We start from the raw sequence: 24,984 nt of genomic DNA, 5'->3' as shown, positions 1-24,984 counted from the left end.
TTTCACACTATGCTTCACAAAGCCTTTTATTTATTTATTTATTTAAAAAAAAGTACTGCCACATCACAAATATTTAACATTGAAAAGAAACTTAAACTATTTAATTTATGGCCTGATGCATGTGACAACAATGGCGTACATAACATTGGCAATTCATCGGCTCGAATATGGAATACGATAATAATAAAAAAACAGTACTATTTGTTGAAATATTAATAAAAATGTTTAATGCCTTTGACAGCCTTTGGTTGAATGAGTCGTTATCAGTGAGATATTGTGAAAGCGCGACGCGTACTCACCATGCTGACCTTCCTCGGCCGTCGTGCGGAGTCGTGCGTGTCGGTGGCGGTGGGCTTGTGCGTGGGCTGAGTGCTCACCGAGTCCTGGAAGGGGTCGCTACGGAGGGACATGCGTTCCCGGGTATTGTCGTCTTGGTTGCCCCGCTCCTGGTTCACGAACAGCTCGTAGCTTTGACAGGAGAAGTCACTCGGCGACTTGGCGGGATGCGCCTCGGCGTAAGCTGCAGCCTCCGCGGCCGCCGCTTGTTCTCTCGCGTGGGCTTCTCGTGCTTCTTGTTTGTCCGCTCTCGCTGCCGCTTTCTGCTCTGCCTCCTAAAATTCGAAATTAGCTAAATTATTTAATACGTATTTACATCGAGATGGCGCCTAAAATTTTTTTTTTGTTGCTTATATGGGTGGACAAGCTCACAGCCCACCAGGTGTTAAGTGGTTACTGGAGCCCATAGACATCTACAAAGTAAATGCGCCATCCATCTTGTGATATAACTTCTAAGGCCTCAAGTATAGTTACAACGGCTCCCTCACCCTTCAAGCCGAAACGCATTACTGCTTCACGACAGAAATACGCAGGGCGGTGGTACCTACCCCCGCGGACTCACAAGAGGTCCTACCACCAGTAAAAAGTCTTGAGATTCTTTAATTTGTTACAAAGTTATCTTAATTATATTTCGAAAACAAACCAAAAAAATAACAATAAAATAATGAGGAATAAGAACATTGATACTATTAGATAAAAGAAACACATGATGATATTTTTTAGATAAAATACTGTCAAGCTTATATAATCGTTGCGATAACGTTGTTAAATTTGCGTTGTTAATTTAATCTGGTTGGTAACAAGCTATAATTTATTGGAAATACACTGACCCTGTTAGTCATTAAAACGAAATTCGAGTAAATTCTAATTCTAATCCTTAGTCACATTCTAATTCTGTACCCGTAAAGCTTCTTCTTCTGCTTGTTCTTCTTCTTCGGCTTTCTTCTGTAGCTCATCGTATGACATGGCGACGATAGCCAAGATCAAGTTCACCAGATAAAAAGATCCCAGGAATATTATCACTACGAAAAACAATACGTGCCACGAGCCAGCTGATCTTAAGACCTAAAATAAAGGATATGTAAGATATAGAATATATCGACGCTTGAAAGGCAAACGTGACTAAGCGACAATGCGTGATCTTTACAGTAGACTAATTTAAAGTTGAAATACCGGAAAAAAAATATATTTTAACGAACCTAGCTGTAGGATTGAAATAATTTTAATAGACCTAGAAATATATATTTTTTTGCGCATCGAATATGGTTATTGCCTATCATTTATGTATAAAGCAGTTATTGTCGCTTAGTCACGTTTGCCTTTTAAGCGTCGATATGTTGAAGGGCATTGATTAGGAAATACTGACTTTTTGTTCTTAGATAACGCTATGACCTTACCAATTGATAGAGATTTTCCCAATAATCCTGTGTCATTAGACGGAAAGCTGATAGAAATGCCCAACCGAAGGTGTCGAAGCTTGTATATCCGTAGTTTGGATTTGGGCCGAAGCCTTGAAGACAAACGTAGCCCGGTTCGCATTGTCTATTGAAAGAAAAGAACGATAAATTTTCCATACAGTTGGACTATTGAACTCTGCAATTATTATCTCGCCTACAACTTTTTTATCTCACCAAAATAAATATTTGCGTTACTTTTATTTATTTATTGCTTAGATGGCGGGAAGAGCTCATTGCCCACCTGGTGTGCAGTGGCTACCGGAGCCCATGGATGATGAGCCAATGATTCATTAATATTTAGTAACTTTCGCTTTTATTTGTGTTAAATCAGCTTAGTTCGGTTGATATATTATGACAATCATCGTTAAATGAACTATTACAAATACTACAACTAAACTTTACAACAGTCTGTAAAGTTATAGTAAAATAGCGTATTTTTATTTAAGTCTTTTACTGTATATCATGGCAGTTGTTTACATGTGTAGTATACTTAAGCATACGCGTATTTACGGTCGTATATTGTAAAATAGTAGAATTGTAAAGTTATTTTAAATAAAGCAAACTTACCCTGCCCCTGATGAATTGCCGCATAAAGGATAATCACCCCCTTCTCCATACCAGTTAGCTAAAATAAGTGCACAGCTATTTTAGTTTTGTCTATTTAAATGGGTTTTCACGTCTCCTATGATCAAGCTTAAGAGTCGCTTTGATTTTGTCTACCTATCGACTAGTAGCTTAGTGGGAATATTCTGGCTTCACCGCGATTAAGCAGTGAGTTCATGAGGCTCAGTCTAGAAAAAAGTTCTAACGTTTGTCCTAGAAAGAACAGTGCTGAATCTACCACCGAATCGAAATAGCGAGCCACTGAGAAGATCCGGTGAAAAACATAGTGGCTTGTCTCTATGGGTAAAAGCCATAAATGTATTACGGTCGTGATTAAAGCACCAATAAACGTTCCTCTCATATAAACGTCAAAGGTTCAAGACTAGTCACCTATCATCACGCTTTCAGTTTTTTTTTTCTATTATATATATAGTATACTCAGAAATGTATACTGCCACTTCAGTTTCGGAGTTCTTTAAGCAAAGGCCATGTCTATAGCTTTGCGGATCTATATTATTCATAATCGTGATGGTTACTTAAACCGACTTTTCGAGTCTTCGGGTAGAAAATAAATACGGGGAATATTATTTTTATCAGTATTTTATTTGGACTTACTTTCGTTCTGACAAAACCTCTCCCAGTTCTCGTCGGTCAGGTTACCCCAAGAGCCATCCTCCGGGAACACTTTGACACACTTCTGCGTCAAAACTCCCATGTAAATCTGTAGGCCCATCAACGCGAATACCGATAGCGAAAACATCGTTAAAATTATTACATCACGGAGATTTTTCACGGATTCTATAACAGCACCGACGATCGTCTTCAAGCCTGTCAAACGGATAAGAAAATTGGTTTGATAACGCTAATATTATTAATCGATTCACGATAGGACTATCACTCACCAAAGTAACTAATGTTTTATTTGATTTTAAAAGAATAAATTTCGATCTTTGCGTTCAAATTGAAATTGGAAGACACATTCAAATTAATTCCAATAACTTGACTATTAAAAAACAAAGCGTACAATACTAACGTTAATTATTTAACCATCTAAACTTTACTCTATTAGCGTATACTATAACGACTATGCGGCTACTGAAATGTATGTTAGGATTACCCGGTACTATGGCCACAGTCTTCAACGCTCGTAGTACCCTGAACGTTCTCAGAGCGGCTAGGTTTCCGAGATCTATGCCCATCGTCACATAACTGGAAACAAACATCCACAAACACAAACTCTACGTTAATACGCGCTACTACGTCACTACGTAAAACAATACTAGATTTTTTTTCACAATTTTGCTTTAAACTTATCGTACAAAGAATTTTGAAAGTCTACTAATAATATGTTGTATCCAGATGTCCCTAGAAATAATCATGTCCAAATTTATGTTTACAGTACAAATTATTGATTTTTAAACGCTGTAATTCTCTATTGAAAACTAGGGCATATTAAGAATAACGACTTTTAAATCTACTATTAACAATTGTTAAATCTACTTTTCAACGGTTCTTATAAGAAACTACATTGAATTCAATAAAATTTTCTACTACTCACGCTAAAGCTATAACTACGAAGTCAAGCCAATTCCATGCATCTCTAAGGTATGTGAATGGCTGTAGTATAAAACCCCTGGCCATTACTTTCACCGCTGATTCAAACGTGTAGATCCCGGTAAAGATAACTCTGGAAAAATTCACCTCCACTGAGGAACGCCACTCGACAAAAATACAATCGTGTATCAAAGGTAGCTAAAGAGAAAACATCATGAAACAAAGGAGTATTTTTTTTTTTCATCAACATTACTATATTATTAAGTTTTTAAAATAATGAAAAATATTTATTATGCACTTTATAGTTTCAATCTATGAACAATGTTGTCTGTATGCCAAAATAATATGTTCCCGGTATTACTGTAAATGCTATAGCATTTTATGAATATTAAATTCTATTAAAATATATCTACAAAATAAATACAATGATGACTTGTTGTTCATATGAAATAATAAAAATTTTGGCTAACAATTCCAAAATTTGCTTCAGTTTTAGACATTTAAGTTACAATTAAATGCTAAAACAGATTTCTAAAGCAAACGGGTAATCTTTAATAAATTTAAATATTTCGATACTCTAACTATTCCAACTCTAATATCGTAATTTACTTTAATTCTAAATAATCGATAAAAATTTATTTCAAAACTAGCCGATAACTAACAATTTGAACTAGCGTGCATTCTACACAGGTTCTAGAACCTAGTAATTTCTTTCTGTCGTCATATGGGTTTTATATATTTAAAAATTTAATTGGAAAATGAAAATGGCGAGGTAGAATCAAAAATACTTACTCAGTACTTTCAACTGTTGGCGTTGTAGGCATTATCATAAGTATGCAATTCACTAAGATTGTCGTAATAATGAACAGCGAAAACAAAGGATGTACCAATATGTATATAGCCACTCTTCTTATGGGATTAAATGGGTCTAATATCCACAGAGCATTTGTCGCCGAAAATCTGAAGATATCTTTACCCTTGCTTATAACTACGAAGGTCTGTAACAAAACGATAAGTGTTTTATTTCAGCGACGTCTCCACTACCTTGAATATCAACAACCGATCTCTTCCTTTGGGTGTCGTTAAAGCCGACTAAGAGATTCCGCCGAGAATGAGCTATTTCTCATCGTAATAAACCAATATACTATCATCGAAAACCAGAATTAATTTGTAATTGTACTTATTATAAGGCTGCACGGCTATATCTTGCATATTTCTGCCGTAAAGCCACCATTCTTTTCGGTATGTTGGGTGCTAGAGCCTATAGCTATAGAATACTAGCTTTTGCCCACGACTTCGTCCGCGTGGAATAGTTACTTTGGCATAACGCTAAATTTTACCCGGGACTTCATTTACAGTACTCAGGATTGGAACTTCATTAGTGAACCGGTAGATGGCGTTGAAGAAGCTAAATTTTGAGATTTTTTGACAAACAATTTTTTTAATTTTTCCTAAAAAAAAATTTTTTTTCTTAGTAAAAAGTATCCTATGTTGCTTCTAACACCTCTAAGAATATGTGTACAAAGTTTCATGATGATCGGTTGAGCAGTTTTCGCGTGAAAGCGTAACAAACAAACTTACATTCACATTTATATATTAGTACTAGCTGACCCGGCAAACGTTGTGTTGCCTTAAATAAGATTTCTAGGGAAATTCTACTGTAGAAATAAAAACCTCATTTAACCACATAATACCTCATTATAAACAAAAAAAATATATCCAAAAAATTAAAATAAAAAATAAATGTTTGGGGTGGACAACCCTTTTCACTTAGGGGTATGAAAAATAGATAGTAGTCGATTCTCAGACCTACTGAACATACTATTGATACACAAATAAAACCAACAAAACATGGCTGAAAAATGTATAGTATTGTATAGCTCTCAAATATATTAAGTGTATAATCTATGATGTATAGTGAGTAAGTAAGACAGGAGACCGGCTTCGTCCCCATCCCTACTACGTGATGTTTGCTGGATCAGTGGTGACACCCGGTGGGGATAGCTGATCGATCGAGAGTTGATCAGTAGTCGACCGGCGAGCGCGGGAGATCAAATTCAATTTAAAAAAAATCATAATTAAAGGACCTTGAAATTATAAACTCTGAATAAGAATTTATCGTACTACAATTATAATATTTGATTGCCATCTTGCAACCTTATTGCGGATGGAAAAATAGAGGTTGATCGTATAAGAGTGAAAATTGAGAGTAATATGATATTTTTTTATTTTAAGTCATGATAAAACTAAATAAAAAACTTGCCAAAAAAATTAATGTTTATAATTAACAAAAAATAGGGGTTGATCATAGAGGGATGAAAAATTGAGAGTAACATCAGATTTTTTATTTTAATTCATGACAAAATAAAAATAAAAATGAAAATCTTGCCAAAAAAATTAAAGTTTATAATTAACAAATAAAAAATAGGGGTTGATCGTAGAGGGGTGAAAATTTCAGAGTAATATGATTTTTTTTATTCTACGTCATGACAAAATAAAAACAAAAATCTCGCAAAAAAATTTAAAGTTTTTAATTAGCAAATAAAAAATAAGGGTTGATCGTAGAAGGGTGAAAATTGAGGATTGTATGTATTTTTGTAAGTTGTATCATAAAATAATAGAAATTAAAAATTTTGTCTAAAAAATAAATAAAAAAATTTTGGAGTGGACTACCCCTAACATTTAGGGGGATGAAAAATAGATGTTGGCCGATTCTCATAGATACCGGATAAGCACAAAAAATTTCATCAAAATCGGTCAAGCCGTTTCGGAGGAGTATGGCAACGAAAACTGTGACACGAGAATTTTATATATTAGTATGGATAAGTGACATTTCAATGTTGTATCTCAAAGTCGTGAATCTTTTAACATTCGGCGGGTCGTGAGCTTATCGGCTCATTCGGAACAACAAAGAAGTGATTATTCGTTTGCGATGCTTAATTTGTTGGACTTTGATTCTTCGCAAAAAAACACATTATCTAATATACATAACAAAGATAATTGAAAATTATTTTATTTTTAGACTAGAGGCCCGCTCCGGCTCCGCTCGGGTCAACAAAATGTTCATGGATATTTGTTGTTGTTTTATTTTTCTAAAATATTTTTTTAAAAATAAAATAACACTTATTGCGGCATAACTATAATAGTTAGTAATGTGCTGTCGCGGCACTTATTGTAAATAATAATGTGCTCTACAAAGTCGTAGAATATTATTTTATTCTATCATCAATAGTTTCCGCTAGGCACGCGATGTAAAGAATATTTTAGGTAATTTTTTTACACCTTGGGTTACATTATTGGAGTTTTAGTAAGGATCCCTAATTTTTTTCAAAAAATATTATATTCCTATGTCACTCGGGGATAGTGTAGCTTCCAAACAGTGAAAGAATTTTTCAAATCTGTCCAGTAGTTTCGGAGCCTATTCGAAACAAACAAAGAAACAAACCTTTCCTCTTTATAATATTAGTATAGATATAGATTAGTGTAAATGTAGATGTACGCGGCATTACACGTGCTTACTATACATAAAAACCGGAGTCGGTAAGTCGTAAAAAACATTAGCAGTCGAAATACAACGTATTGCTTTGTAGCAATTGCCAATACGCAAATTCCAACTTGGATGTTAGAATATAGTTTGATAAATTCAATGCGCTAAGTGAAGAATGATTATATTTTTAGTTATATATTTTGGTATAAATGGCTCCGAATATAAACAGTCATAAGCCATAAAACCTGCCATTAACTTAAGCGATAGCCTATTTCATAGTTAAATAGAAATAGTTTCTGTTATATTTAAAAATTACTTTTACGGTTTAATCTCGCGTTTTTTGTTATCGTTTACATTTTTCGATTTTTATTATGTCGTTATGTCGTATCGTTTTAATTATGACTAGAACTCGCGGAAACCGAGAGCATAATAAATTTCTATTATCAAAAATTATAATGGTATGTTTCTTAATAATAATAAAAGTATAATCTTCGTAATCTTCTAAAATCTTAGTAATTATAAGTTGCGCCTTTTTTTTTTTTTTAACCTAAGCTGGTAGCCTAGAGAGGCTATTTCAGCGGAACCTTAACTAGTAGGTGAGCTCACGGGGCTCAAACCTGACGACGATGCTAACACGAACCCTAGCAAGAGTCGTGCTTCGCAGAATCTATCACCGGATCGGAAACGCGACCCACTGAGAAGATCCGGCGAGAAACTCAGTGGGCTAAGCTGCACCGCTTAATGTACTGTCATTTATACAATACTCGTATCTTGCAAGTGCTAATTAAAATCTAAGTTTTTACGTATGTCACTTTAAAAAGAGGAAATGCTTCGGAGTTGAAACGAACGTCTTATGAAAAAATCTAATTTAGTGCTTGCAGACGTGAAACTGTTTTTCTGTTGGGTAATTTTCAGTTTTTATTTTGCCTCTAATCAGCTATCTGAGCGTTAGTTGCCAACATGTGTTCTGAGATGATTCAACATAATTTCGCATTTAGAACGGATTTGGTTGTTATCGTCGTATATCAGGCGAATTCCGTATCATTAATTCAATATGCTTCATCATAGTGACTAGTTTTTATAACTATTTTATAAAAAAAAAAGGTTAAGTAGTTCGAAACGCAGAGATTATACAGTATGTATCGAAGGTCGAAGTTTTAGTTGCATGAGGACAGCGAATGATTGATTCGTAGCAGATACAGACACTACTTAATACGACAATACTTAATTGCGTGAACTCAAAACAGAACTAGCTATAAGTTAGCGTAATATCATCGATGTCGCTTCTACCGTTGATGGGGGTGTACAACAACCACCCGAGGCCGAACCCGTAACCGCATTTTTATAGCCTTTGTAGGCAGACAAGCATATAGCCCATCTAATGGTGAACGATCACCATCGCCCATGGCCGTCTGCAATGGCAGGGCCAGAAACAAGCCGCTGTCTACCACTAAATACTCTCCTCAAACCAGGTTTTCGAAAGGACATTTCTTAGTATTCAAGAAATATCGTGGGTGAAGTTCATTCTAAAGTCGTATGGTGTAAATATCAAATTCATACCTAAATAGTTAAATTGTTTTATACAGAATACATGAAAGTCAAACGTTGAACACACTTGTTAATGAACGTTTTTACGATATACTTCATGTTACCAGTCTAATGTACGATCACAAAAAGAATTATTAATTAGTTATATCTAATCAAATGTGACTTTTTATAAAGGCAGACTACTTTAGGTTACTCACTGTCTGATTGTGGTAGAAGGGGTCGATGTCCTCGAGTGGTGTAGAGGCGAGTTCGAGCGGGAAGGACCCTTGCATGCGCACCGGCAGTGGTAGACCTTGCTCCAAGGTAGCGTCCGGCTGGGGACCCTCGTCCTCATCCTCATCATCGTAACGCACCTATACCAACATAATCAACTCTATACAATTCGAAATTAAGGATAATGAGACGTTTATCAAAAACTATGCGGCATCGCTAGTTGCTGTTTCGTACTGAAAATTGTAGGTACTTATTATTATTACAAGTACGACGTTACTTACGATTTTACATCAGTGCTACTAAAACATTTGAGGTCCTTACAACAAGCCAGATTATTTTTTGTAAGCCTAAATTAGACAGTTCGAATTGTCTGATTCCCAATGCATCAATAAGTATCGGTAGCGCTGTACATGTGAGCATGTCTCGTAAAGGCATTTGAAGCTAATTTTATATTTTTTATCAAGTGTAGTGCTGCTGTCGGATATGCTAGGCGTTTCGGCAGTACTAAAAGCGTTTCAAGTGAAACACGACGACCCCCGCTATTATGTCACCATTCCGAATTGTCGAGCTCTTATTCGCTTTCGGTTCGTGATTGTGTCTCTCCCGAATCTCGGTTACGTAACAACACTATTCGAAAACGGTATCAGAATAGGAGGCGTGACTAGCGTAAGCCCAGACAACTTTGCATACGTTCATTTGCACTTTCGTTCGTTGGTTTCAAATAATTTGATTTGATACTATCGATTTACTAATGCACTAATCACTAGGTAGGTGATGCCACCATGCTAGACCTAAATGACTGCGGTCGATGATGATGTGACGTGAGCCAATCCTGTGCAATGCTTGATTATGGTAAATGTCATGTGCCAATGTGTCCGATACCTAATTCGCTTTTGTTATAAGTCACAATCTTTAAGCTATTACTTAAATTAACAATTCTTGTTGTGGTATTTACTGTTTCAGATTAGCAACGAAGGAATTCATGATCCACTAGATCTAGGTTGAAAGATTGCATAATAGTTGCAGTAAGTATTATTCTAAAATCGACACAAAACAATTTGGTTTTTCCAACCTTATAACTGAAAGAGCCGGTATGCTTTCATTAGTTAGTCAAAAAATATACGGTATTACGTTAGCTAATTAAAAAAAGATCAGACTTGTCTTTCGAAAAGCTATCTAATTTTTCGTACTAACTGCTAGTTGTATGAACACGGTTTAAATTGCTGACGAAGCCATTTAATGTGTTGAGGAATAATGTATTGGATGCTCTCAAAATGCACAAGTTTGAATGCAGTACAAGTTATCGCGCTATTGGTGGCGCCAATGTAAGTGGAGTTTGCAATGTGTCAAATGCGTAAATTAATTTTGATTGTAAGCGATAACTTGCTGAAAAATATTTATCTAGTAAAAGGAGCTGGAAAAAGTAAGGGGCAAGCAAGCAATCTTACTTCTTTTTTCTTTTTCGTCCGCCCCAAATCGTTCTGGAATAATTTAAAAATTATCTGTCAGCATCGTTTGTTTTTTTAAATTAAACTTTGCTGTTAGAGTATTGTTATCTAATACAATCATTTAGTGTTATGTCAATGTGCTTTCTGAGTACTCTCAGTTTTGTGTAAAACACGCAGTTCAGACAGTACAGAAAAGTATACCTAGGACAACAAATCTATAGCATTTGGTCAGTTAGTTTCACTCTATGTTTCAGGAATGGTCGAAAGGTCACTTACCTCGCCTTCCGCTCGTTTTTTCTCGAGTTCTTTTTGCTTGGCATGCTCTTCAGCTATGCGGGCTTCGATTGCGGCCAGAGACTCTCGTGTGAAGGGTCGGAACAAGCTTCGTTCTTCCTCGCTGATCGAGTCCAAGTCCTCGGACATTGTCTATCGAACTCCCCCCGAGTGAACTGTCTACTGAATCAAAAATGTATCACTTGAATTTCATTATGTTAGGGAATTGGAAAAGGGTGGACGTGGGTCAACGTATATTGGGCACAGGTCGAATAATTATATCCAACAAATAAAACAGAAAATAGAACAAGTGTAGTTCTGTTTTACGCACGCACATTCGTTTAACTAAACTCAGAAAAGTAAACTATTGTTGAACGTAAGTATAACATGTTTCAAGGCAATGGAGGAAAAGGAAGCAAAGCGACGTAAGGTTGCGGGAAAACTAAGAGGATTGCGATGAGGAACCCGTCTTGTAGTCGGGACTGACCTTAATATCAGGGAGGTATAACTGAACCGTGCCAAAGGGTGGGGCCAGACTTCAGACGCGATCGAATGTGTGCTCACTGAATATATTTTTTCAGCATCCCACCATGAATTGCAATAACACGTAGTTGTAACTAATTCTGAATATTTTGGATACAAAATTGTCTTTAATATAAATTGTTCTACTGTATTGTAAATTGAATGGAAAAAAGAATTTAAATTAGTTTCATTTTAGTTGAGGTTTTCTTAGTATATAAGGGGAATGGTTACGACTCAGTGAAGTAGGTCAAGGACATCTTTTACTTAATACCTTATGCGTTGTAATAAATTTTATTACTTTTCTTTGATGCTCCAATATTAGATTTATTACATAACGGTATAATGTTATTTTCATTGAAAATCATAATCTATGAGAATAGAGATTTGGTTTTTATGTAGATAAGTATTTGTATTTTATATTGTATATGCAAGTTTTTTTAAATTATTTATCCCTAGTGTCATAAAGTCAAAGACTTAATGGTTTTACTTAACGGTGGTATCACTCTTCAAACGCGAACGCGTGACGTTTTCATTGCGGATATTGTCAGGATAGTGGTTTCCTACCTGTGCGGCCTCACAACACACAACATCATTAGTATCATTTATATTCAAGTAAGTACCCTTTTATAGTCACAAAAAACTGTTAACTTGCTAAATTTAAATATCTAAATCATCAAGGAATTAATTAAGAATACAATACAAAACATACAACAATTCGTTTCAAGAACATTGGATTTGGTATTTAGTTAAATTTTTTGTACGTGTATTGATTTCAATGGGATCATATCTAAATTCAATACAGTAATTCATTTAAAAAAAAACATAGAATATAATAGATTTATTTTCAATCAATTTACTTGAAAAAAAATTGAATGTAATATTTATTCTATAAGTCTAGTGACAAAATGTTTGTATTGCGTTGGAATTTTTACTATTTTGGACACTGGAATTTAATTTCGCTTTATACAATACTTTGTATTGATGTATGAATTCGATAATGTATACTAGCCGAGCTGGAAAGCGATTAGAAGATGGAAAGGCCTATTGCTACGACGAAAAAGACAAACTATGAGTTTGAAATGCTGAAAAATTAATTATTGGAAAATAATTAATTCTATGAATTCTGGTAAACCACTGGGTGAGCGGTGAGCTTATTACTTCAATTACGCCAATCGTAATTTTGATTTTGAGCTAATTTCGATTGAAGATGGACAACTCTTAGCGGTCCTAAAACTAATTTTGTCCGCGCGGGTAGGTACCACCATCCCGCCTATTTCTGCCGTGAAACAGTAATTCGTTTCGGTTTCAATGGTGAGGCAGCCATTGTAATTATACTGAGACCTTAGAAATTATATCTCAAGGTGTGTGGTGCATTTACGTTGTAGATGTCTATGGGTTCCAGTAACCACTTAACACCAGGTGGGCTGTGAGCTTGTCCACTCACCTAAGCAATTAAAAATAATAATAATAATAATAATAATTTAAGACTATACTATATAGCAAAGGGTTAAATGTCTTACTGGTGGTAGGACCTCTTGTGAGTCCGCGCGGGTAGGTACCACCGCCCTGCCTATTTCTGCCGTGAAGCAGTAATACGTTTCGGTTTGAAGGGTGGGGCAGCCGTTGTAACTATACTTGAGACCTTAGAACTTATATCTCAAGGTGGGTGGCGCATTTACGCTGTGGATGTCTATGGGCTCCAGTAACCACTTAATACCGGGTGGGCTATGGGCTCGTCCACCCATCTAAGCAATAAAAAAATAATAATAAAAGTAAAAGTAGAAGTAGTAGTTACCTGCTAACAGTGAATGGGCGGGTGTGTGTGGTGCGGGAAACGCGCGCGGCCGCACTCTCTACGCCCGCGTTCTCCCGCTGACCACGTTCGGTCAGACCGCCCTTCTATATAAAACCACAACGAAAATAAAAAAATAAACCCTTAAATTTTATGAGTCCTGTATTGATGGTGATTAAGAGTTAAATTCCCAGTTGCAGGTAGTCCCTAATCCGATTTACTAAGCATGTATTTAATTTGAATGCGTTTAAGGTAAATTTCGTTTACGGTCATAAGTCGTCGTGGCCTAATGGATAAGATGTTCGGTGCATTAGTATCTTGCTATGCATCGGTGTTCGAATCCGGCAGGCGGGTGCCAATTTTTGTAATGAAATACGTACTTAACAAATGATGACGATTGACTTCCACGGTGAAGAATTTTTTTTTTTTGCTTAGATGGGTAGACGATCTCACAGCCCACCTGATATTAAGTGGTTACTGGAGCCCATAGACATCTACAACGTAAATGCGCCACCCACCTTGAGATATAAGTTCTAAGGTCTCAGTATAGTTACAACGGCTGCCCCACCCTCCAAACCGAAACGCATCGTGTAGTAAAAATCAAACCCGCAAAATTATAATTTGCGTAATTACTGGTGGTATAACCTCTTGTGAGTCTGCACTGGTAGGTACCACCACCCTGCCTGTTTATGCCATGAAGCAGTAATGCGTTTCGTTTTGAAGGGTGGGGCAGTAATTGTAACTATACTGAGATCTTAGAACTCATATCTCAAGGTGGGTGGCGGCATTTACGTTGCAGATGTCTATGGGCTCCGGTAACCACTTAACATCAGGTGGGCCGTGAGCTCGTCCACCCAACTAAGCAATTAAAAAAAAAAATTCGAAGCGAAGTAAACTATAGCATGTTGATCGATCGGTTTACTATAGTCCAAAGGCGATGTGGATTTTTTCGCCACGTTTTGAATTCAAAACTTAACTGTCCACATAAAGAAGGTAGAAGGTAACTAAATAAAAAAGAACTATGCATTTTTGAAAATTGAGTATGATAAAGCTTAAATGTTAATATAGGTAACTAAAAGACCTCGTTCTTGACGCACGTGTTAGACGTCACTACGAATTTTAAACAATTTATGTGGACGTCACAGCGTAATGGTTTGCGGCAGCATAAATATTCAATATTTTTGTGCCACATATGAATAACTAACCCTCTTGACTCATTAACCACCTCTGAAGCAAGCACTCTCCTCTTTCGCGACTTGGAGACCACGGAGGTCAGCTGACACAATACCCAATCCAGAAATTGAAGACCCATATATGCTATGTTAATTCCATAGCTTTATGGATGTTCCGCGTTAGTTGGAAGCATTTATGGTACGTGCTTAATGGCGTTCCCATGCATCTGATTCAGCTGATGAGAGCCCTGTACCTGTCGGGACGGGGATCGGTATGGATCGGCCCAGCACAATCAAGAGAGTTCCGATTTGAGAAAGGAGTGCGCCAGGGTTGCATCGTCTCGCCCATACTTTTTAACATCTATGGCGAATACATAATGCGCAAAACCCTAGAGGAGTGGGGTGGTGGCGTCACAGTTGGGGGCGTAAAGATCTCGAACTTACGATACGCTGATGATACGACATTAGGGGCGTCATCAGACGAGGAAATGGAGGAGCTGCTGGGAGGAACGTCTGGTTATAGTTAGCAAGGAAATGGGACTAAAGATCAACCAGTCCAAAACAAAGATCATGATCGTGGATAAATACGGCACCCTTAACGAGAATAATATTCTTGGCCAATACGACATCGTCAAGACTTTCGTGTACCTCGGCTTGATTATTTCCAATAGAGGTGGATCGGAAACCGAAATAAGGCGACGCATCGGAATGGCCAAATCCGCTATGAGCCAGCTAAACAAAATATGGAGAGATCGAAACATACTTAAGAAGACGACAGTGCAAATTGTTGAGACGATCGTTTTCTTAATCTTTTTGTATGGGGCTGAGACCTGGATCTTGAAAGAGTCTGACAGGCGACGCATAGACGCGTTTGAGATATGGTGCTGGCGGCGCATGTTGCGCATCCCTTGGACGGCTTTCCGGACGAACGCTTCCATCCTCAACGAGCTAAAAGTTGACCAGAGGCTATCCACCAAATGTCTATATAGAGTGCTCCAATACTTTGGTCATAGCAAATTTAAAAATTTGGTAATAGCAAGAAAACCCTCTGACAACCTGGAGAGATTCATAGTGACGGGTAAAGTGGATGGAAGACGATCCAGAGGTCGTAGCCGAAAAAGATGGAGTGACCAAGTGTCTGAGTATCTGGACATGAGACTGAGCCACGCACTTCACTGTGTCACTGACCGACATAAGTGGCTAAAAATTACAAAAAAAGGTCACAGGCGGGCGCATCACGATACTCAGCAATGAGCGATCGCCTGAAGGAGGAGGATAGATGTTCCGCAGTATAAATTTAATATTGTAACGACTTTGATTTTTGACTATTTGTTTACTGTCCGATTACTTCACAGTAAAGAAAATAAATAAAATTCGCTAAATCAATTAATTCAAAACCGCAAGACAATGTCAAGAGCATTTTTCAATCTTTTCAAAAACTAATTGAACAAGATCCAATAATTTATAATGCTTATCATTTCATTACTACTTGGGACAAATTGTTTATTCTTTTGATTTGCGCATACAATCGATTCAGTCGTTAGGTTATCTATGTTTATTTATCAGTTATAAATACTCTGTACACTGTACACGTTTCCATAGACAGAGTTGTCGGTCGATAGTTGTTCAACTGATTAACCAAAAAGGATCAGCATGTGGTTATTTGATTATTTTTATCTAACAACTATAGCGTGCATGGTATGTGCATTTCATTACATCTTTTTATAATTTTGACTTGCAATTAAATTATGTTATTTACGTTGCAATTCATTCGATGTGTCGACGAGCTCACGGTGCGCTATTAAGTGGTTACCGGACTCCGTAGATAACAATGTGAATGAGGCCATGAGACAGTCGCGTAGTCCCAAATGTATAATGTCTGTCCCAAGCCTCACAGCGGAACGCGAAACTGCTTCGTGGCGGGTATGTATCAGCAGAACGGGTACATAATCCCAGTAATAGCATTTCAGTTTATAAATTTTAGCGATTCGTAAAAGTTCCCGTGAATACCTGTTAGGTACTCCTGTTAGGACTGTATTTCATTAAAAAAAAGGGTACCTGCCTGTGGGATTTCGACGTTAATTAATATAATGACATTAATTATATAACGTTAATATATTAATATTTATAAGCTTGCTCGAGTATACAGTGTATCTTATCCTTTAGTCAAAAGGACTTCTTTACTTTGAGCCATTGCCGTCGTGAAGAAGTCATGTGTCCAGAAGTTAAGACAGGCGTTATTATCCATGTCATGTCATAAGATGGAACGCGTTATTCACCCAATGGCGATCATGTCTATCCATACACAACAATAAAGGTGAATTTTGTGAGATTGGAGACGTACCTGTGATCCTTAAGTGCAGTGTGGCCGCGGCTGCTGAATAGATGACAGTTACCACGTTTTCGCTGATAGGAACAGCCAGAAAATGGGCAAGATTTTTCATGACCGACCTATAAAAATATTTCCATTAAACTTTCAACTAAAATCGCAGGTGAGTCAAACGGAACAGTTATGATTAGATAATAAATATGTATACTATAAAAAGGTAAACACCAGAACAGTAAAATTCAATTTATTCCTCAGTTCATCAACAGATTATTTTTTAGTAGCCAGCGTCAATACATAAGTGTTTGTTATCAATGAAAATTTTGGATGCAGTCGGTTTTTTGCAATACACATATAAAAAACAAAAGAGATAATGTAATACGCAAACTGAATCCAAATCTTAAGGTATGTTGATTGTGGTTGAATTTTAGTCATTGGGCTAATTTTATTTATTTTATTTTATTTATTTTTTAATTAGGCACACAATACACATCACAAGTTAAAAGATACATAAAAACACAAGTAAAAAGAAACTGGCCTGCAACATAAGCTATGTGCACACGACTAAACAAGACCAAGTGCTGAATTTGTACACAATGCTCCTTACAACTATACGACAAATACAACACGATAATGAAAACTAATCTAAATTATAATGTAAGGAAATAATTTTATTCACAATATACAATTAAACAATTACACTTATAAGCTACAATGATACGATTTTGACTTTAATGTTACCACTTACACATAATAATATGTCTGTATGTATACAAACAAAATTTAAAATGATCAAAATGCAATTATTTTTATTGTCTTACTCTTTATGTTAGGTACATTATGTTAAGCTAAATAATTACGTGCCACCGGCAACTGGTTTGTGTCGGTTAACTGACAACAGCTTAATTCAGCTACACTGAAATTGCGTAAAATACGTGCAGCGAGTTTCAATTTCTTTTCTGTTTTCAAAGAATAGAGGACTTAGCTCACGGTTCACGGCTCAATGGCTTAGGGATCCGGCAACCGTCAGTAAACTGCATTTAGTCAATTCCGCCGTACTCTTTGAGACACAAGACTGAGCCTTAACGACATTGGAATATGGCATATGCGTTGAGAACGAATCTTATTGCAGTTTGAATTTATTGTATGCTCTAACAACTGAGTTGACTTGGCGCTTCTTTGTGCTACCTCCAGACTTTCAATCAAATATTATCGAGCGAATTCTTTTAAAAGCTATAATAAGTGCGAGTGTGTTTATGTGTGCGACATATTTTATGTGTTTGTTTATTTGCAAATATGGCAATTAAAAGCATCTACATTAACAACTTATTTACAGATTGTGACGCTTAATAATAAACGAAACACGATCTAATCGATTCTCAAATAATTTAAAATATAATATAATATAATAATATTATAAAGAGGAAAGATTTGTTTGTTTCGAATAGGCTCCGAAACTACTGGACCGATTTGAAAAATTATTTTTCCATTAGAAGCCGACATTGTCCCTGATGAACATAGGCTACTTTTTTAAAAAAATTTTTTTTTTTTTTGCTTTCATGTGTGTTTTAATGTTTCCGAAGCGAAGCGAGGGCGGGTCGCTAGTTTAAAATAAATAGGACCTAATCGCGAAAATCTAATTAATGAATAGTGCTTGACGGTAATCCTGTCTTGTAAACTCGAATTCACGATTGCATTAATTGATTATGCCTCGGTAACCTACTCGTCGAACTCGGCAAAGAGTTCGACGTGCAACCTAGCCTAAACATCAGCCCGTTGAGTTTTTCGCCGGATCTTTTCAGCGGGTCGCGATTCCGATCCGGTAGTAGATTTGCTCGCGAAGCAGTTACTCTTGAGTTGTTAGGTCTGCCTTGGAGGCGCTAGGGTAGCTCTTTACAAATCTTGTTCTGACTGAGTCCTAGCTCGCCCACCTGTCCTTGTAAAACTGGTAAGGCCTCCGGACCACCAGTAATACTACGTACTACAAATAATTCAAGCATAATTTTTATTTTATTGCTTAGATGAGTGGACGATCTCACATCCCACCTGGTGTTAAGTGGGTTCTGGAGCCCATAGACATCTACGACGTAAATGCGCCACCCACCTTGAGATATAAGTTCTAAGGTCTCAAGTAGGTCTCAAGTAGGTATAGTTACAGCGGCTGCCCCACCCTTCAAACCGAAACGCATTACTGCTTCACTGCCGAAATAGGCAGGATGGTAGGTACCTATCTGCGCGGACTCAAAAGAGGTCCTACCACCAGGAATTTAATCATTAAAGACTCCATAAAGAATACGATACAAACGCCTACGTCGAAAATTTATGATTGATTATGAAATATATAATTTATCGGTTGTTAGTTTCAAGCACAATTGGACTGGTATTTTAGTTAAATATATGTACGTGTATTGATCATGAAATCATAAAATAAAATAAAAATTAGAACGGATTTACCGTGTAAAATGCAGTGGCTAGAGGTGGGTGTAGGTCTAGAGGGCGCGCGAGGTGTTGGCCGCATCGCCCGCTGGCTCACTCTCCCCTACCCAGCTTTGGTGCGCGCGCAACATCTGAATTACACCTCCACACGCGTCCTTCTGTAAATAACAGACGTACGCATACATTCAATACAATTAAAATTTTACAATATGCGGTAGGTACGAAACTGAATGTTATGTAACATGAATTTTGTTGGTGAAAATGGATGTTCAGTTACTTCAGCTTTTCAGTCTATATTAAAATAATTCACGATGGAGTTGTCCAATTATTAAATAACATTTCTATGTATTAAATATATTTTTTTATGAAATTTAATCTTAACAAACAAACTTTACATATAGCGTTGAAAATCGTAAATATAAAATTATAAGTATTGCTTAAATATTAGATACTAGCTGACCCGGCAGACTTCGTAATGCCTCAATCGATAAATAAAAGATCTAAACTTTTTTATAAAATAAACATAAAACAAACAAAAGGAATCCGTCCGACGAGGGACACATCAAAGGAAAAAGAAAATAGTTATTTTTATTTAATTCCGAGCATTTTCATACTTATTTAGGTATATTTTAAACCTTCTCTGGACTTCCACAATTAATTCAAGACCAAAATTAGCCAAATCGGTCTAGCCGTTCTCGAGTTTTAGCGAGACTAACGAACAGCAATTCATTTTTAGATATAGATTAGTTTTAAACAAATCACACATAGTATACTTTTGTTTCTAAAACTTAACATAAACTTCTCGAGTGCAAAATTCATAAATTATAATAGTCAACATATTATGTTCTATTTTAAATACTGATACATGTAAATAGCGTCTAATAAAAGATTCCGTCAAAGCGAATTGTAGATAAAAAAATCGCGGTTTATATCATATATAAACGGGTGCCTCAACGATTATATCATTTAGTGTGTGTATTTGCGTACAGAGTTGATCGATGTGATGGCAATTATCTATATTTTGTTAGCCTCCGTAGTTTTACCGCTTCTTCTCTATCTTTATTTCACAAGACATTTCAACTATTGGAAGAAACGAAATGTCCCCGGGCCCAAACCCGTACCGCTTTTCGGGAACTTAATGGAATCGGCACTGCGGAAGAAGAACATTGGTATCGTGTTCAAAGAATTATACGAAAACTTTCCAAATGAGAAGGTCGTTGGAATCTACCGCATGACAACACCCTGTTTGTTGATACGGGACCTGGATGTCATCAAAAATATAATGATTAAAGATTTCGATGTGTTTGTCGATCGAGGAGTTGAACTAAGCAAAAGTGGTTTGGGCGCTAATCTTTTTCATGCAGATGGGGACACTTGGCGTGTACTTCGTAATCGATTCACGCCACTCTTCACTTCAGGAAAATTAAAGAATATGCTTCATCTTATGATTGAGCGCGCCAACAAGTATATAGAACACGTCGAAATGTTATGCGACCACCAACCGGAGCAGGATATTCATACGCTTGTCCAGAAATACACGATGGCCACTATTGCGGCTTGTGCTTTTGGTTTAGATATCGACACGACGGATCCAAACAAAGATCAACTGAAAACATTAGAAGAAATCGACAGGCTGTCACTAACTGCAAACTTTGCTTTTGAATTGGACATGATGTATCCGGGTGTTTTGAAAAAGTTGAACAGTACATTGTTTCCGGGATTTGTGTCTAGGTTCTTCAAAGATGTAGTCAAAACTATTATCGAGCAAAGGAACGGTAAGCCCACAGACCGGAATGACTTTATGGATCTCATTTTGGGTCTGAGACAATTGGGTGATATCCAAGCAACAAAGAGAAACTCGGAAGACAAGGAATACAGTATTGAATTGACGGATGAATTAATAGAGGCTCAAGCCTTTGTGTTCTATATAGCAGGATATGAAACCAGTGCCACTACAATGACCTTCATGCTATATCAGTTGGCTTTAAATCCTGACCTTCAAGATAAAGTTATAGCTGAAATTGATCAAGGTCTAAAAGAATCCAAAGGGGAAGTCACCTACGAGATGCTTCAGAATTTAACGTATTTCGAAAAAGCATTTAATGAGACCTTGCGTATGTACTCGATAGTGGAACCTCTGCAAAGAAATGCAAAGATAGATTATAAGATACCTGATACGGACATAGTTATTGAGAAAGGAACAACAGTTTTATTCTCGCCCTTAGGGATACATCACGACGAGAAGTATTATCCCAATCCAAGTAAATTTGACCCTGAGAGATTTTCTCCAGCTAATATCAGCGCGAGGCATCCTTGTGCTCACATACCGTTCGGCACTGGTCCACGTAATTGCATTGGTAAGTGGTCTGTTAATATTTTCATTCAGTTGTGATTTTGTTGCGAATTTTGTTCATAGTGTAATTCTAATATCTTTCGCGCTTTATGCCAAACTACTACATTTGATGAGTTTTGTTTAAATGAAATTTTTATGCTGATACACCTGATACAAGTTGGTATTTGTTAAACAAGTTATATACTTGAAGATTATTCAGCAGGAGCTTAAAGTACTTTAACCCATGTCTCAAGATAGTCCGGTATTAATGGTATAGGAGGAACTAGGAGCTTCGGTAACCACTTCATATCTGGTGGTACCTACCCGTGTATGTGGTCACAATTTACCGCACCAGGAGTCAATGTTACTTATATAACGTTAATGCCACCGTCCACAATAAATAGCGTACGTTTGTATGCTGCGTGACAGGTCTAGGCAGTACCAGTTTTTGTAGAACCATTTAACGCCCTAAAAAACTGTTCATAATACAGTAAGAATTCAAGGTTCCCAGAGATATTTGGATTGTTTCTGTATAAACACACGTTCAAAGTAAATGTGACGTGACGTCTTTTGTATAATACGACTGTTTATTTGTTTAGAACAATTACATATGTGCATATTGGTGTCAAAAGTTCTATTACAAATACTTAATTTATATAAATCGGTAAAGACAAAACAGTACTTTTCTCCTGTATGCTTTTCATCCGATTATCTTTTTTCTAGTAGATCAATAAATGGAAGTTTTTTTCGTCAATATAATACATAAGAATGTAATATGTAAAATGATTTTAATTCTTGCGGCGTTACTGATTACGGTCGAAATTTGATCACTGGACGAGCACAATTTAAAAAACTTGAACAACTTTTTATATTTGTATAAAACGTTAAATGTACTACTATATAGTTATTTTTATCTATGAACTCACTTGGAAAATCACATTCAACGTCAAGGCCAAAGTTATAGATTTAGTCTTGGTGTGGTCGATATACGCAGTTTTGGATTTAATTTAACATAATAATAGTGAAACGTACTTTTGATTGATTTGGTTAGAAATTAAAATCCATGCTAATATTATAAATACAAAAGTAATCGTGTCTGTCATAAGCTCAATGCGTCTTTACTCTCAAATCATTGATCCGATTTTAACGTAAATTTGGTATCGAAATAGTTTGATCCTTGGGAAAAAAGTCGAAGCTTGGAAGTCGTCGTGGCCTTAACTGAGTTATAGATGCTAAGTTTCAAGGTGGGTAGCGGTATTCACGTTATAATGTCTATGGTCTCTGGAAACCACTTAACCCCATCTTCTCATTTGAACACATCAACAGTAGAAAGGGAAAGAAAATGCACTGGTCAGAACAGGTCTCTGGCCACGCGATATAAAGTTTAGTCTAGGTTAGCGAAGCTGCTGTCGGAAAACATGTGTTAAACTACTCATCAATGAACGAAGCCTCAATTTTTATATTGACACTTCATTTATAACTTGATTCTTTGATTCTCAAATTTTTATAACTACTTTTTTGTATTCTAGCTGCGACTATTTATGTAAATCGTTTTTGTAACTTATTACTTATTATTCTAATAAAGAAATGTATAAAGTGTTAATAAATTGTTTATTATTTCAGGGATGCGGTTTGCGAAAATTCAAAGCAGAGTGTGTATGGTGAAAATGTTCTCAAAATTTCGTTTTGAACTAGCAAAGAATACGCCTAGAAATTTGGATATAGATCCTGCAAGGCTACTTCTTGGCCCAAAGGGTGGCATTCCTTTGAAAATTGTAAGGCGATGAAAAGGAAAAAAATGCAACGTTATGGTTTCCAACCACTTTTGCAAACCCAAACATCTTATTAAGCATTAGATTGTTTCTGATACTTCATTTTATTTCCATCAAATGCCAAATTAGCAAGAATTTTAGAATTGTCTCGAGATGAAAGAGACTTCTTTGAACACAATTCAACTTAAAATTTGATGACAGAATAAAAAAACGGAGATATAAGCACGAAGTTGCTTTATTTTACTTGTCTGTTCGGATGGATTATTTTAATTGAATATAAAGTTTTTTTTTTTTTTTTAAACTTAAAAATGAAAACAAGCCACAAAGTATTCTGACAAGATAATCTTGATAAATATTTATTTTCTGTCGAAGCTCGATTATTAGTTTTATCGGCAAATATTCCCTACATTAATTCAACTGACACTTTAAATTATTTGTTTAAGTATTATTTGTATTAATATCCAATTGAATATGTAAATAAATTAGCATTTGTAAATACCGAGAAACTTGTTACGTTTATTTAAAAAATACCATCTGATAATATAATTATCATTAGTATAATAACAAAAAATGTACGAAATCATTTAGCGAATCGAGTCATTTGGTTTCATTAGCGTTTTATTTTAATCTGTTCGAAAGACATATTAAAGTTATTATAACTTTGAGGCTCGAACTTTTCAGTTTGTGGCCTCATAGCTGCTTTACGAAATATGAACTCGAACATAATATAAATAGGACTTGAATTGAGATAAAGAGAGAAAGAGTAAGAAACACTAAACAAGATGTATAGGGCTGTGATTGGATCATCGAAATATCATCAAGTACTTTTTCAGTGTAAAATATTTTGTACAGATAGTTAAAAATAGTAAAGCATTTGTACATTTTGATACAGTACATTTACAGTACAGTTAAATTCGCATCAAGGATTCCGTTATTCTAATTTCATTTAATCGTGACCCGGGGTAGGCTAGTGCGGTAATTCCCGATTCACGTTGTCTGTAAGAAGTACATTACACTAACGATATATTTAGGTGAGTTTGTTAGTATGTAACGAAATCTTTAATTTTTCTGTCGACTTCAAATCGTCCGATTAACTTTTGCTACCTAATCTTTGGTAGAATAAGGAGCCATTCCAACTATGCGCGGGCCGGTAAGTGAGCTCACGGGCTCAACCTGAGAGAATTTCTAAAACTGACTTCAGCAAGAGCAGCGCTTCGCCGGATCTACCATCTTCTTAATCGCGACCCATTTAGAAGATCTGGCGAGAAACTCAGTGAGTTGGGCACGCACAATAAGTAACGATGATAAAACAATAATTCTGACTGGTAGCAACGGGGTAAAAGAAAGACGTAAATATAAATAAAAATATAAATATAAATAAAAAAATAAAAAAATAAATAAATAAATGGCGCATGTTACGTACCCTAGTTACATGCATTTTGCTAATTCGCGATTTCGCAATTAGCAACCAGTGGCGTACGTGACTACAAATTGTCGACGCAGCAACCTCATTCCATGTTCATGGAAAAATACGCGACTGGCGTCAAGTGCTGACACTGCAGCGTCGCTATGCCGCCCGGGCCGGGGCCCGCTGGCGCCACTTCGGTACTGACATCGTCCAAGTCCACTCAATAGCATCTTAGTTTAATTAATTGTTATAATTATATTTCTATAATAAATAAGTTCATAGAATTTTGGTTTTTTTTAAACGCT

The 24,984-nt window shown here is 36.2% G+C and overlaps 2 protein-coding genes across 43 annotated transcripts in view; one reads left to right on the top strand and one right to left on the bottom strand.

The window, feature by feature from the left end:
* Positions 1-24,984, bottom strand: part of para (sodium voltage-gated channel paralytic) — an 84,342-nt gene that overhangs the window by 20,652 nt on the left and 38,706 nt on the right. For 21 of the 42 annotated variants that reach the window (XM_028171884.2, XM_028171885.2, XM_089736400.1 and 18 more), the window contains exons 2-15: positions 19,186-19,325; positions 16,750-16,856; positions 13,237-13,340; positions 10,923-11,102; positions 10,647-10,679; positions 9,183-9,338; positions 4,743-4,948; positions 3,955-4,083; positions 3,514-3,605; positions 3,012-3,224; positions 2,361-2,418; positions 1,734-1,878; positions 1,237-1,401; positions 300-611 (exon numbers count right to left, since the gene is read on the bottom strand). In XM_028171884.2, the coding sequence (XP_028027685.2) occupies positions 300-611; positions 1,237-1,401; positions 1,734-1,878; positions 2,361-2,418; positions 3,012-3,224; positions 3,514-3,605; positions 3,955-4,083; positions 4,743-4,948; positions 9,183-9,338; positions 10,647-10,679; positions 10,923-11,069 (1,656 nt within the window). In that variant the 5' untranslated portion in view covers positions 11,070-11,102; positions 13,237-13,340; positions 16,750-16,856; positions 19,186-19,325. The remainder of the gene's footprint in view (positions 1-299; positions 612-1,236; positions 1,402-1,733; positions 1,879-2,360; positions 2,419-3,011; positions 3,225-3,513; positions 3,606-3,954; positions 4,084-4,742; positions 4,949-9,182; positions 9,339-10,646; positions 10,680-10,922; positions 11,103-13,236; positions 13,341-16,749; positions 16,857-19,185; positions 19,326-24,984) is intronic. The other 21 variants (XM_028171909.2, XM_028171892.2, XM_028171897.2 and 18 more) reach the window with 4 other exon arrangements.
* On the top strand, positions 19,881-23,777 carry Cyp6b29 (cytochrome P450 Cyp6b29). The gene is made up of 2 exons (XM_028171932.2): positions 19,881-21,524; positions 23,123-23,777. Exons 1-2 carry the CDS (start codon positions 20,171-20,173, stop codon positions 23,284-23,286), a joined length of 1,518 nt encoding a protein of 505 aa, XP_028027733.2. The 5' UTR covers positions 19,881-20,170; the 3' UTR covers positions 23,287-23,777.

This window comes from Bombyx mandarina, chromosome 21 (assembly GCF_030267445.1).
Source record: "Bombyx mandarina strain Sakado chromosome 21, ASM3026744v2".
Lineage (NCBI taxonomy): Eukaryota > Metazoa > Arthropoda > Insecta > Lepidoptera > Bombycidae > Bombyx > Bombyx mandarina.
The sequence above is the reverse complement of the archived record's forward strand: the minus strand, read 5'-3'. Positions and strand labels throughout refer to the sequence as shown.